Source organism: Oncorhynchus mykiss, chromosome 26 (assembly GCF_013265735.2).
Source record: "Oncorhynchus mykiss isolate Arlee chromosome 26, USDA_OmykA_1.1, whole genome shotgun sequence".
Classification (NCBI taxonomy): domain Eukaryota; kingdom Metazoa; phylum Chordata; class Actinopteri; order Salmoniformes; family Salmonidae; genus Oncorhynchus; species Oncorhynchus mykiss.
The window spans coordinates 7,497,187-7,511,082 of NC_048590.1; the positions used below are offsets into that span (position 1 = coordinate 7,497,187).

Genomic DNA, 13,896 nt, shown 5'->3' on the forward strand with positions numbered 1-13,896 from the left:
TTGTAGGAAGCTGCTCCGTCTCTCACTATGATCAAACTGCATTATAAATGTAACACCTTCTAATATCTCCACTGCTGTAGTTACGAACTACTTTGGACAGGTCTCATCTCATCAATCCACAAGATTCCCTCAGTGTGCTTTGAAATGTTTACCTGTCTCCTTCAGTGACAAACAAGGAAGAAGTACGTGTCTCATCCATCTCTTTCGGTGTCTCATCCATCTCTTTCGGTGTCTCATCTAGCTCTTTCTGTGTCTCATCCATGTCTTTTGGTGTCTCGTCCAAGACTATCTGTGTCTCAACCATGTCTTTCGGGGTGTCATCCATCTCTTTCTGTGTCTCATCCATGTCTTTTGTTGTCTCGTCCAAGACTATCTGTGTCTCAACCATGTCTTTCGGGGTGTCATCCATCTCTTTCTGTGTCTCCTCCATGACTACCTGTGTCTCAGTCATGACTATCTGTGTCTCAGCCATCTCTATCTGTGTCTCTAGCTGTGTCTCAGCCATGTCTTCCTGTGTCTCATCCAAGACTATCTGTGTCTCAGTCATGACTATCTGTGTCTCAGTCATGACTATCTGTGTCTCAGCCATGTCTTCCTGTGTCTCATCCAAGACTATCTGTGTCTCATCCATGACTATCTGTGTCTCAGCCATCTCTATCTGTGTCTCTAGCTGTGTCTCAACACCCGATAGTAGCTCACTCTTAAAAGGCTTGGTTAAATTAAGGAAGGATGTTGAGCTAGCCCATACAGGAAGTGATGAGAGTCACTGATCTTGTCATGCCTCTTTTTCAGTTCAGTATGAAGTAGGAACTGATAGATGCTTTACAGAAGTTATGATTCTCTCTCTACAAGCGATCACCCATACATTTTAATTTGATCGCCGTGGTGCAGGAGAGCTTTCCTGCAACGCAGGAAATGTAAAACGTCTAGTTTATTTTAAGGTTTAAAAAGGCTTCTGAAGTTTGTAATTTCCCTTTAACAATTTCAGACTTGATTTATCCTTACGAATGATGTATCAACCTCTTCAAAAATGTCCATTAATAATAATGCACCCTGTAATTCACATTTCCTGTTGCTGCGGGATTATTTTCCTGCTGTAGAAAACTGGCTCAAATTAAGATCCTCCATCTGTAGCAGGAAGATAAGACTGAAACCAAGGAAACTATAAATAAAGAAACTCAGACAGCTTCAGTCTTTGTGTTGAGTTCTCCTCCTCTTTAAATTGAATTTGGACATTACAATAGTGAGATCTGGCCCCAGTCTGAATCGGTGTCCAAAATGGCACCCTATTCCCTTGATAGTGCACTACTTTAGACCAGCCAAATGGAACCCTATTCCCGTTATAGTGCACTACTTTAGGCCAACCAAATGGCACCCTATTCCTTTTATAGTGCACTACTTTAGACCAGACAAATGGCACCCTATTCCCGTTATAGTGGACCACTTTAGGCCAGCCAAATGCACCCTAATCCCTTGATAGTGCACTACTTTAGACCAGCCAAATGGCACCCAATTCCCGTTATAGTGCACTACTTTAGGCCAACCAAATGGCACCCTATTCCCGTTATAGTGTACTACTTTATACCAGACAAATGGCACCCTATTCCCATTATAGTGCACTACTTTTGGCCAGATGAGGCTCTATTTAAGGATTCGAGCGCCATTTTGGACACACATATAGACTATTTTAGGTGTGTTACCTTGGAGACAGTTTCCCTGCAACTAGGTATGAGGTCACTTCCGCCCCAGCTGCTTCCCCATTGCTGTTGACGTGTCTCATGACTTTAGAGGTGTAGGAGATCTTCAGCTCAGATTTCTTCTTCTCCACGACCTAAAAACAAAACAGAGCATTCAGAAGAACACTTTATGGTCCAATTTGAGTTTTGCCATCAAACGTCATTGGCGGTCAAGTTTGGCATCACAACACCAAACATCAGCTTTCCCCTCTTTGCCCTGCCGTGAATAAAGACGACAGTGTGACTTGAGTGATGATTGGATACAGCACGGCATATACACAATCGTAACTCTACCTTGTCATCTGTTACTCTTCTTGAAGTGTCTTGTGTCTTGTTGCTGGCTCTTCGTTCCCACTCTACCTCCTTCTCCTCCCTCTCCTCGGGCCCAGGTCCAGGACGTGTCTTCAAGCAGGGCCTGATTGGGGAGGCTCTGTTTAGCCTGAGCAGCTGGGGCTGCTGCTGCTCCTGGGGGTGATGCTGCTGGGGTTGATGCTGCTGCTGGGGGTGATGCTGCTGCTGGGGGTGATGCTGCTGGGGCTGATTCTGCTGCTGCTGGGGCTGATGGTCCTCCGAGGACTCCTGTTCCTCCAGGTGGCGCTGTCTGCGTTTCTCCAACCTCTGGGTCCAGTCACTGAAGCCCTCGTCCTCCTCCAGAGCCAACTGGCAGCCACTAGCCTTCAGCTCACTCTCACACCTGAAGAGACAGGTACAATTGTTAATAACAAGTCAAACCTAAAGGTGATCCAGTCATTTCTAACTGTTTAACAGATATCTATCTTGCCACTACAGAAATATAGTGCTGTATTCAACATTTCCTTCAAGAGTAATGACACCAAAGGACAGGGTTATCCAGGCCGAGAGATGGCCAGGTCGACCCTCGAAAAAGACAGACAATACTTACAGCCTTCAACACTTCAACCTAATGCATTGTCAACTGAATTCAAAACAGGCTAATTCGGCTAAATTCCTAACTGTTTATTAACACAGTGTAAAAAATCATTAGTTCTGCTAACTCCCGTTGCCTAGAACCATTGTAGTAAACCCAACTCAAAGTATATCAGTTCTGCTAACTCCCGTTGCCTAGAACCATTGTAGTAAACCCAACTCAAAGTATATCAGTTCTGCTAACTCCCGTTGCCTAGAACCATTGTAGTAAACCCAACTCAAAGTATATCAGTTCTGCTAACTCCCGTTGCCTAGAACCATTGTAGTAAACCCTACTCAAAGTATATCAGTTCTGCTAACTCCCGATGCCTAGAACCATTGTAGTAAACCCTACTCAAAGTATATCAGTTCTGCTAACTCCCGATGCCTAGAACCATTGTAGTAAACCCTACTCAAAGTATATCAGTACCCACTACCATCTGTAGTGCCTTGAGGTCGGAGGTCATACTAGGCAGTGATGCAACTCATCAGGATGCTCTCAATGGGGCAGCTGTAGAACCTTTTGAGGATCTGAGGACCCATGCCAAATCTTTTCAGTCTCCCGAAGGGGAAAAGGTTTTGTCGTACCCTCTTCACAATTGTCTTGGTGTGTTTGGACCATGTTAGTTTGTTGCTGATGTGGAAGCCAAGGAACTTAAATCTCTCAACCTGCTCCACTACAGCCCCGTCGATGACAATTTTCTTCCCTCTGGTTGCACATTTAACATGCTGATAGAAATGAGGTAAAACTGATTTAAGTTTCCCTGCATTATTAAAGTCCCCGGCCACTAGGAGCACTGCCTCTGGGTGAGCGTTTTCCTGTTTGCTTCAGTTTAGCCCAGCAGATGACAGGTGTTAGCCAGACCCCAGGGCCTTTGGCTCAGCGTCATGGCAACGGGACACACATGTACTGTGGCCATGGAAACATACACAAAACTGAACGACCGACCTCGCAGCCAACGGAACGGACGCCACTGCTGCATCCTGTTTCCTCTGCGTGAGCTATGGGCTGGTATCCCAAATGGCACCCATTTCCCTAAATAGTGCACTACTTTAGACCAGAGCCCTATTCACCATATAGTGCACTACTTTTCACCAGAGCCCTATGTAGTAGTGCACTACTTTAGACCAGAGCCATATTCACCATATAGTGCACTACTTTAGACCAGAGCCATATTCACCATATAGTGCACTACTTTTCACCAGAGCCCTATGTAGTAGTGCACTACACAGGGGATAGGGTGCCCTTTGGGACGAAGGCATGCTCTCTTCCTGTAGCCCCGGCCTTCTGTCATTTCTCGTTTCTCATTGTTGCAACAAAGCAAAAATAAATATAGTTTAGGTTGATTTATTAATGTGATGCATAGAAGTGCATTAAAACATTAACAAGTAGCATAATAACATAATAACATTAACAAGTAGAATAATAAGTTATTCTACCTGGAACCAAAAACGGTTTCCACCTGGAACTAAAAAGGGTTCCGCCTGGAACTAAAAAGGGTTCCGCCTGGAACTAAAAAGGGTTCCGCCTGGAAACAAAAAGGGTTCCGCCTGGAAGTAAAAAGGGTTCCGCCTGGAACTAAAAAGGGTTCCGCCTGGAACTAAAAAGGGTTCCGCCTGGAACTATAAAGGGTTCCACCTGGAACTATAAAGGGTTCCGCCTGGAACTAAAAAGGGTTCCGCCTGGAACTATAAAGGGTTCCACCTGGAACTAAAAAGGGTTCCGCCTGGAACTAAAAAGGGTTCCGCCTGGAACTAAAAAGGGTTGCGCCTGGAACTATAAAGGGTTCCACCTGGAACTATAAAGGGTTCCACCCGGAACTATAAAGGGTTCCACCCGGAACTATAAAGGGTTCCACCCGGAACTAAAAAGGGTTCCACCTGGAACTAAAAAGGGTTCCACCTGGAACTAAAAAGGGTTCCACCTGGAACTAAAACGGGTTCTACCTGGAACTAAAAAGAGTTCCACCTGGAACTAAAAGCGGTTCCACCTGGAACCAAAAAGGGTTCTCTTATGGGGACAGCCGAATAATCCTTTTGGAAGTATTTTTTCTAAGAATGTAGCGTAATTAGATCTCTGGTAAAAAAATATATATATATTCTGGATAAAGGACCATTTATTTCCAGTGTAACATTTGAAACCCCTACCACACACCTGCAGATGTTTCTTTAACTAGATTTTTCTTAACTAGAAATGTAGTAACCTTGCAACTACTCGTAATGAGTCCATCATCAAAAATACGTTTGAGTGACCAATAGGTTTGAGTCACCAGTAGGTTTGAGTCGCCAGTAGGTTTGAGTCGCCAGTAGGTTTGAGTCGCCAGTAGGTTTGAGTCGCCAGTAGGTTTGAGTCGCCAGTAGGTTTGAGTCACCAGTAGGTTTGAGTCACCAGTAGGTTTGAGTCACCAGTAGGTTTGAGTCACCAATATATTTGAGTAACCAGTAGGTTTGAGTCACCAATCGGTTTGAGTCACCAGTAGGTTTGAGTCACCAGTAGGTTTGAGTCACCAGTAGGTTTGAGTCACCAGTAGGTTTGAGTCACCAATAGGTTTGAGTCACCAATAGGTTTGAGTAACCAAGGAAACAAGAAGTAATAGCCTAAACTACCACACATCTTTAAGAGGAAACCATTGATTCAATACAAGAGACCTGTTGTGGAGGAACATGGCTCACACACATGCACACACATGAATGCACAAACACACACACACACACACACACACACACTCACTCACTCACTCACTCACTCACTCACTATGTAAGGCCTAACAGTAGATAAGCAATGTCAACTCCTTTCCTGATCAGCTCAATGCCTCCCCCTGGGTAGAGCAGTGTCTCTCCCTTCATATCTAGAGTCGTACACATCAACACTGACAGGTCATTTAAAACCAATAGCACAGCACACTGAAGGCTGCAACCCTAATAGCACCCTATTCCCCAAGGGCTCCGGTCAAACCTGTACACTATATAGTAAACAGGGAGTCATTACGGGACACAGCCCAGGTCCATTGAGACACAGCCCGGGTCTATATACTGTAAACCCTGATAGGATGCGTGACAGCACTTCATTAGCGAACGCTAGCTAATGTTGTCTTGTTTCCCTACAGTCTATTCAGCACCATTGAGACATCAGTCAGATTACCTACAGTCTAATCAGCACCATTGAGACATCAATCAGATTACCTACAGTCTAATCAGCACCATTGAGACATCAGTCAGATTACCTACAGTCTATTCAGCACCATTGAGACGTCAGTCAGATTACCTACAGTCTAATCAGCACCATTGAGACATCAATCAGATTACCTACAGTCTAATCAGCACCATTGAGACATCAGTCAGATTACCTACAGTCTATGCAGCACCATTGAGACGTCAGTCAGATTACCTACAGTCTAATCAGCACCATTGAGACGTCAGTCAGATTACCTACAGTCTAATCAGCACCATTGATACATCAATCAGATTACCTACAGTCTAATCAGCAGCATTGAGACGTCAATCAGATGACCTACAGTCTAATCTGCACCATTGAGACATCAGTCAGATTACCTACAGTCTAATCAGCACCATTGAGACGTCAGTCAGATTACCTACAGTCTATTCAGCACCATTGAGACATCAGTCAGATTACCTACAGTCTAATCAGCACCATTAAGACATCAGTCAGATTACCTACAGACTAATCAGCACCATTAAGACATCAGTCAGATTACCTACATTCTAATCAGCACCATTGAGACATCAGTCAGATTACCTACAGTCTATTCAGCACCATTGAGACGTCAGTCATATTACCTACAGTCTAATCAGCACCATTAAGACATCAGTCAGATTACCTACAGTCTAATCAGCACCATTGAGACATCAGTCAGATTACCTACAGTCTATTCAGCACCATTGAGACATCAATCAGATTACCTACAGTCTATTCAGCACCATTGAGACATCAGTCAGATTACCTACAGTCTAATCAGCACCATTGAGACATCAGTCAGAGTACCAACAGTCTAATCAGCACCATTGAGACATCAGTCAGATTACCTACAGTCTAATCAGCACCATTGAGACGTCAGTCAGATTACCTACAGTCTAATCAGCACAATTGAGACATCAGTCAGATTACCTACAGTCTATTCAGCACCATTGAGACATTTTTTTAAAATTATATTTTTAATTAACCTTAATTTAACTAGGCAAGTCAGTTAAGAACAAATTCTTATTTACAAAGACAGCCTACCCCGACCAAACCCTAACCCGGATGAATCTGGGGCAATTGTGCCCTGTCATATGGGACTCCCAATCACGGCCGGGTTGTGATACAGCCCAGGATCGAACCAGGGCGTCCGTAGTGACGCCTCTAGCACTGAGATGCAGTGCCTCAGACCGTTGCGCCACTACAGTAAGCAGTTCACGTCATACGTTACAAACATGACTTGAGCTACTCAGCTGCTACAGATGACAACAAGACTGGTGTGGGACACCCTAGTCTTACACCCTAGTGCAGTCTACGATCACCAGAGCAGTATGTTCTATTGTAGGATTCTACAGCAGGAAAGTGTTGGCTGTTAGCCTCCATTCAGCTTTGTGACTTACATTGGATATAGCTCCGGGAGCCCATTGTCCGGTGTGGGGCTGGTGGTGCTGGCTGGGCCAGTGTGGGTGTGTGGGTCCTGGTCCCCCTGTCTCTCCCTGGCCCTTCGTCTCCGTTCCCGCTCTATCTCCTCAGCATCCTCAATACTGCGCTGGGCCGTCACCCTGGAACACAGAGGCAGCGAAAGAGAATATACAAATAAAATTCATATTTTCATGTGTGGACCTATTTTTTTATTTATTTTTTGCTAATGGACAGAGTAAGAAACACACAGGAAGTCTACAAACATATTCCCTCCTACTGGTGAGATACAAGTGAGAGGAACAAAGTGAAAACCAGAGGATATTTTTTTTTTAACTAGGCAAGTAACCAACTAACCAGCTCACCTGTCAGATAACTCTACGGTAACCCTACTAACTAACCAGCTCACCTGACAGATAACTCTACTGTGACCCTGCTAACTAACTAACCAGCTCACCTGACAGATAACTCTACTGTAACCTTACTAACTAACTAACCAGCTCACCTGACAGATAACTTTACTGTAACCCTGCTAACTAACCAGCTCACCTGACAGATAACTCTACTGTGACCCTACTAACTAACCAGCTCACCTGTCAGATAACTCCACTGTGACCCTACTAACTAACTATCCAGCTCACCTGACAGACAACTCTACTGTGACCCTACTAACTAACTAACCAGCTCACCTGTCAGATAACTCTACTGTAACCCTACTAACTAACTAACCAGCTCACCTGACAGATAACTCTACTGTGACCCTACTAACTAACTAACCAGCTCACCTGACAGATAACTCTACTGTGACCCTACTAACTAACTAACTAACCAGCTCACCTGACAGATAACTCTACTGTAACCCTACTAACTAACCAGCTCACCTGTCAGATAACTCTACTGTGACCCTACTAACTAACCAGCTCACCTGACAGATAACTCTACTGTGACCCTACTAACTAACCAGCTCACCTGACAGATAACTCTACTGTGACCCTGCTAACTAACTAACCAGCTCACCTGACAGATAACTCTACTGTGACCCTACTAACTAACCAGCTCACCTGACAGATAACTCTACTGTGACCCTACTAACTAACCTGCTCACCTGACAGATAACTCTACTGTGACCCTACTAACTAACTAACCAGCTCACCTGACAGATAACTCTACTGTGTACCTGCTAACTAACCAGCTCACCTGACAGATAACTCTACTGTGACCCTACTAACTAACCAGCTCACCTGACAGATAACTCTCCTGTAACCCTACTAACTAACTAACCAGCTCACCTGACAGATAACTCTACTGTGACACTACTAATTAACCAGCTCACCTGTCAGATAACTCTACTGTGACCCTACTAACTAACTAACCAGCTCACCTGACAGATAACTCTACTGTGACCCTACTAACTAACCAGCTCACCTGACAGATAACTCTACTGTAACCCTACTAACTAACCTGCTCACCTGACAGATAACTCTACTGTGACCCTACTAACTAACTAACCAGCTCACCTGACAGATAACTCTACTGTGTACCTGCTAACTAACCAGCTCACCTGACAGATAACTCTACTGTGACCCTACTAACTAACCAGCTCACCTGACAGATAACTCTACTGTAACCCTACTAACTAACCTGCTCACCTGACAGATAACTCTACTGTGACCCTACTAACTAACTAACCAGCTCACCTGACAGATAACTCTACTGTGTACCTGCTAACTAACCAGCTCACCTGACAGATAACTCTACTGTGACCCTACTAACTAACCAGCTCACCTGACAGATAACTCTCCTGTAACCCTACTAACTAACTAACCAGCTCACCTGACAGATAACTCTACTGTGACACTACTAATTAACCAGCTCACCTGTCAGATAACTCTACTGTGACCCTGCTAACTAACTAACCAGCTCACCTGACATATAACTCTACTATGACCCTGCTAACTAACTAACCAGCTCATCTGTCAGATAACTCTACTGTAACCCTACTAACTAACTAACCAGCTCACCTGTCAGATAACTCTACTGTGACCCTACTAACTAACCTGCTCACCTGTCAGATAACTCTACTGTGACCCTACTAACTAACCAGCTCACCTGTCAGATAACTCTACTGTGACCCTACTAACTAACCAGCTCATGACTGTTGCCGCTATTAGAGTTTCTGAGTTGCAGCTAGCCGTCTTCAACACACTGAACTTCACCCTCCCCCATTCGTCCTATGTTCCAGCCACGCCATTAGCTCATAGCCCCGCCTCCTCCGCTGCATGTGAAAGAGAGGAATAGAGTCATAGAGGGGAGTGAGTAGGTCGAGAGGCAGAGGAGAGAGCAGGGAGGGAGGAGTGAGTAGGTCGAGAGGCAGAGGAGAGAGGAGGGATGGAGGAGTGAGTAGGTCGAGAGGCAGAGGAGAGAGGAGGGATGGAGGAGTGAGTAGGTCGAGAGGCAGAGGAGAGAGCAGGGAGGGAGGAGTGAGTAGGTCGAGAGGCAGAGGAGAGAGCAGGGAGGGAGGAGTGAGTAGGTCGAGAGGCAGAGGAGAGAGGAGGGATGGAGGAGTGAGTAGGTCGAGAGGCAGAGGAGAGAGGAGGGATGGAGGAGTGAGTAGGTCGAGAGGCAGAGGAGAGAGGAGGGATGGAGGAGTGAGTAGGTCGAGAGGCAGAGGAGAGAGGAGGGATGGAGGAGTGAGTAGGTCGAGAGGAAGAGGAGAGAGGAGGGATGGAGGAGTGAGTAGGTCGAGAGGCAGAGGAGAGAGGAGGGATGGAGGAGTGAGTAGGTCGAGAGGCAGAGGAGAGAGGAGGGATGGAGGAGTGAGTAGGTCGAGAGGCAGAGGAGAGAGGAGGGATGGAGGAGTGAGTAGGTCGAGAGGCAGAGGAGAGAGGAGGGATGGAGGAGTGAGTAGGTCGAGAGGCAGAGGAGAGAGCAGGGATGGAGGAGTGAGTAGGTCGAGAGGTAGAGGAGAGAGGAGGGATGGAGGAGTGAGTAGGTCGAGAGGCAGAGGAGAGAGGAGGGATGGAGGAGTGAGTAGGTCGAGAGGCAGAGGAGAGAGGAGGAATGGAGGAGTGAGTAGGTCGAGAGGCAGAGGAGAGAGGAGGGATGGAGGAGTGAGTAGGTCGAGAGGCAGAGGAGAGAGGAGGGATGGAGGAGTGAGTAGGTCGAGAGGCAGAGGAGAGAGCAGGGATGGAGGAGTGAGTAGGTCGAGAGGCAGAGGAGAGAGCAGGGAGGGAGGAGTGAGTAGGTCGAGAGGTAGAGGAGAGAGCATGGAGGGAGGAGTGAGTAGGTCGAGAGGCAGAAGAGAGAGCAGGGAGGGAGGCAGAGAGAAAGGGTGAGTAGGTTAAGAGGTAGAGGAGAGACGAAGGAGTGGGGAGGGAGGCAGAGGGAGGGGTGAGTAGGTTAAGAGGTAGAGGAGAGACGAAGGAGTGGGGAGGGAGGCAGAGGGAGGGGGTGAGTAGGTCGAGGGAGGGAGGGAGGGAGGGAGGGAGGGAGGGAGGGAGGGAGGGAGGGAGGGAGGGAGGGAGGGAGGGAGGGAGAAAAGAGATTCTGGAGAAGAGTTATGGTCAGGAGGACTGAAGAGGAGGATGCCAGAGGTTGGAGTGGGTCAAAGAGGAGTTTCTTGTCCTGGTATGAACTCTACACAGGAGAGCCATACACACACACACACACACACACACACACACACACACACACACACACACACACACACACACACACACACACACACACACACACACACACACACAAACATACACACTCCTAGGATCCATCATTTCCTCTCCATTCTTACTGTAAGTGGAGCCAACACAGCGACTGACAGTCTTCCTCAACAATGGCCTTTAATTCACCACAATGGAAACATTCATGTCAATTCAGCCATTTTGTTTCCTAAACTATTTCATAAAATACTAAAAGGACTGACTCATCTTGACCAGGGGGAAACGTTCTTTAATAATCTTTGTTCTGTTTCTGAATCTGAATCAATCAAAAAATGAAGGATTGATTTCCATCCATAGACTAGACTCAGATTGTCATGCAAATAAATACAGCATAAAATCTCTTTCTTTCTACTGTTTCAAGATTGTTTATCATTAAATCACATCAAAGCCCACCATTCTCATTTCCCATATAATTGCTATGTAGACCACAGAGAGGACGGAGCTGCCAAATCTCTAGTTTATATTGGAGCTCAGTTGCCTCTAATGTAATGACCCCCGTGTGTTGCTGTTCTCTCTTCGGGTCGCTAAATAATGAGTCTAAAACGATAGGGGGGCCTGGCACAGAATGTGAGAAACTATTCCTATTGGGATGTTTTTCTCATTTTAAACACACAGGAGAACAAATAAGGACATTCGACGAGAATCAAGCAGTACTTCGAATCAAAATCTGTTGTAAATCCATCCCGATTGAAATGAATCAGGAAACGGAACTGAACATGGACTTTATACACAACAAATCTAACGCACCCAATTCCTGGGGCCCAGAGTTTTTTTCCTGATCTGATAGGCTAACCTAAACAGTTTTTCCCTGATCTGATAGGCTAACCTAAACAGTTTTTCCCTGATCTGATAGGCTAACCTAAACAGTTTTTCCCTGATCTGGTAGGCTAACCTAAACAGTTTTTCTCTGATCTGGTAGGCTAACCTAAACAGTTTTTCCCTGATCTGGTAGGCTAACCTAAACAGTTTTTTCCCTGATCTGATAGGCTAACCTAAACAGTTTTTCCCTGATCTGGTAGGCTAACCTAAACAGTTTTTCTCTGATCTGGTAGGCTAACCTAAACAGTTTTTCCCTGATCTGGTAGGCTAACCTAAACAGTTTTTTCCCTGATCTGATAGGCTAACCTAAACAGTTTTTCCCTGATCTGGTAGGCTAACCTAAACAGTTTTTCTCTGATCTGGTAGGCTAACCTAAACAGTTTTTCCCTGATCTGGTAGGCTAACCTAAACAGTTTTTTCCCTGATCTGATAGGCTAACCTAAACAGTTTTTCCCTGATCTGGTAGGCTAACCTAAACAGTTTTTCCCTGATCTGGTAGGCTAACCTAAACAGTTTTTTCCCTGATCTGATAGGCTAACCTAAACAGGTCAAATACTCTGGGTGTGACATAGAAATAAACAATGTGTTAAAAACTGTTTTATAAAGGCTGTGATGTGACCAGGTTTTTCTAATCGGGTCATATGTTTGGGTTTTGTTTAGTTAAGACACTCCAGGACCTGTCTTACACATAGTCGATAGTTGAAGATTTTTCATCTTTCAATCGGTGAAAACACTAAAGAAAGGTGGTAAAATGCATTATTAGCACTTTTCTCTGAAGAAAATGTATCCTATATAATTTTGAGGACAACATATCAACAATTCCCTATGCATTGTTCTGGAGAATACATCTAAGCAGAACCACAACCACATCACATGTGTTGAATGCAGAAGCTTCTGAGGAAAATGAGTTTGATGAACATTACAAGTTTTTAACTTCTATTTGCTATTTATGGCCTGTAGGCCTCAATGACCTGAGCTCATACAACTCGTTTGTGAGTAAAACAAGCATAATGTATGGATTATTTTGACTATGACAAATACTCAGATGAAACATGTTGTGCTATTTATCACAGACTACTTTGTGTCAAAGTTTAACAAGGACTCTCTCCTCCTCACCAGTGTCATGATCAAATATATGATCAAGAGCCTCAAATACAGTATAGCGTTTGGTCATTGTGCTGCCACAGAATGAATTGTGAGCAAGGCCTCAAAAAAGCTTTAAGCTTTAAGCTTGAGCTGAGAAAAGTTCTATATATTATTGAAACAATGTTGCGATTGTTTGTGAGAATGACAACAGGTGTGGTTCCCGTGGAGGAAAGATTCTATTGGGGAAAGGTTCCGGTGGGGGTTGCCATGGAAGCCAAGAAGGGGAGTGAGGTGTGTAGGTGTGTGTGTGTGTATGTGTGTGTGTGTGTGTGTGTGTGTGTGTGTGTGTGTGTGTGTGTGTGTGTGTGTGTGTGTGTGTGTGTGTGTGTATGGCTCTCCTGTGTAGAGTTCATACCAGGACAAGAAACTCCTCTTTGACCCACTCCAACCTCTGGCATCCTCCTCTTCAGGCCTCCTGACCATAACTCTTCTCCAGAGTCTCTTGTGTGTGTGTGTGTGTGTGTGTGTGTGTGTGTGTGTGTGTGTGTGTGTGTGTGTGTGTGTGTGTGTGTGTGTGTGTGTGTGTGTGTGTGTGTGTGTGTGTGTGTGTGTGTGTGTTCAAACAAACATGCATGTGGGGGTCTGGGAGAGGAAGTGTGTCCATCTGATGAATGGACATGTGCCTGAACTCAGTTTTATACACTAATTGTAGTCTCACCCATTCATTTCTACTGACCCGTCATTTTTGACCGAGAACACCAAAGTTGTACAAAAGTTAAATAAAACACCCAAAATGTAATGAAAATCACCAAAATGTATTTTGTGTGTTCAGATGCCCTGTGAGGACAAAGTCCTGGAAACTTATGACAATCAGATGAAATTAACTACATTTGACAGAGAGAAAACTTGTATATCGATCCAATTCCACCAGAACACAGCAGGAGGGTTAACAAAAATGAAACATGGTTTGTTGTAATGTTGTAAGGCAGGCCTGCTG

At 45.1% G+C, this 13,896-nt stretch overlaps 1 protein-coding gene across 5 annotated transcripts in view; it reads right to left on the bottom strand.

Annotated features, from left to right (window-relative positions):
* The window catches only part of LOC118944524 (non-muscle caldesmon-like), a 73,024-nt gene that overhangs the window by 41,966 nt on the left and 17,162 nt on the right, over positions 1 to 13,896 (bottom strand). For 4 of the 5 annotated variants that reach the window (XM_036964362.1, XM_036964360.1, XM_036964361.1 and 1 more), the window contains exons 2-4: positions 7,257 to 7,418; positions 2,031 to 2,430; positions 1,701 to 1,831 (exon numbers count right to left, since the gene is read on the bottom strand). In XM_036964362.1, the coding sequence (XP_036820257.1) occupies positions 1,701 to 1,831; positions 2,031 to 2,430; positions 7,257 to 7,418 (693 nt within the window). Of the gene's footprint in view, positions 1 to 152; positions 723 to 1,700; positions 1,832 to 2,030; positions 2,431 to 7,256; positions 7,419 to 13,896 lie in introns of those variants that run through there. The other variant, XM_036964363.1, reaches the window with a different exon arrangement.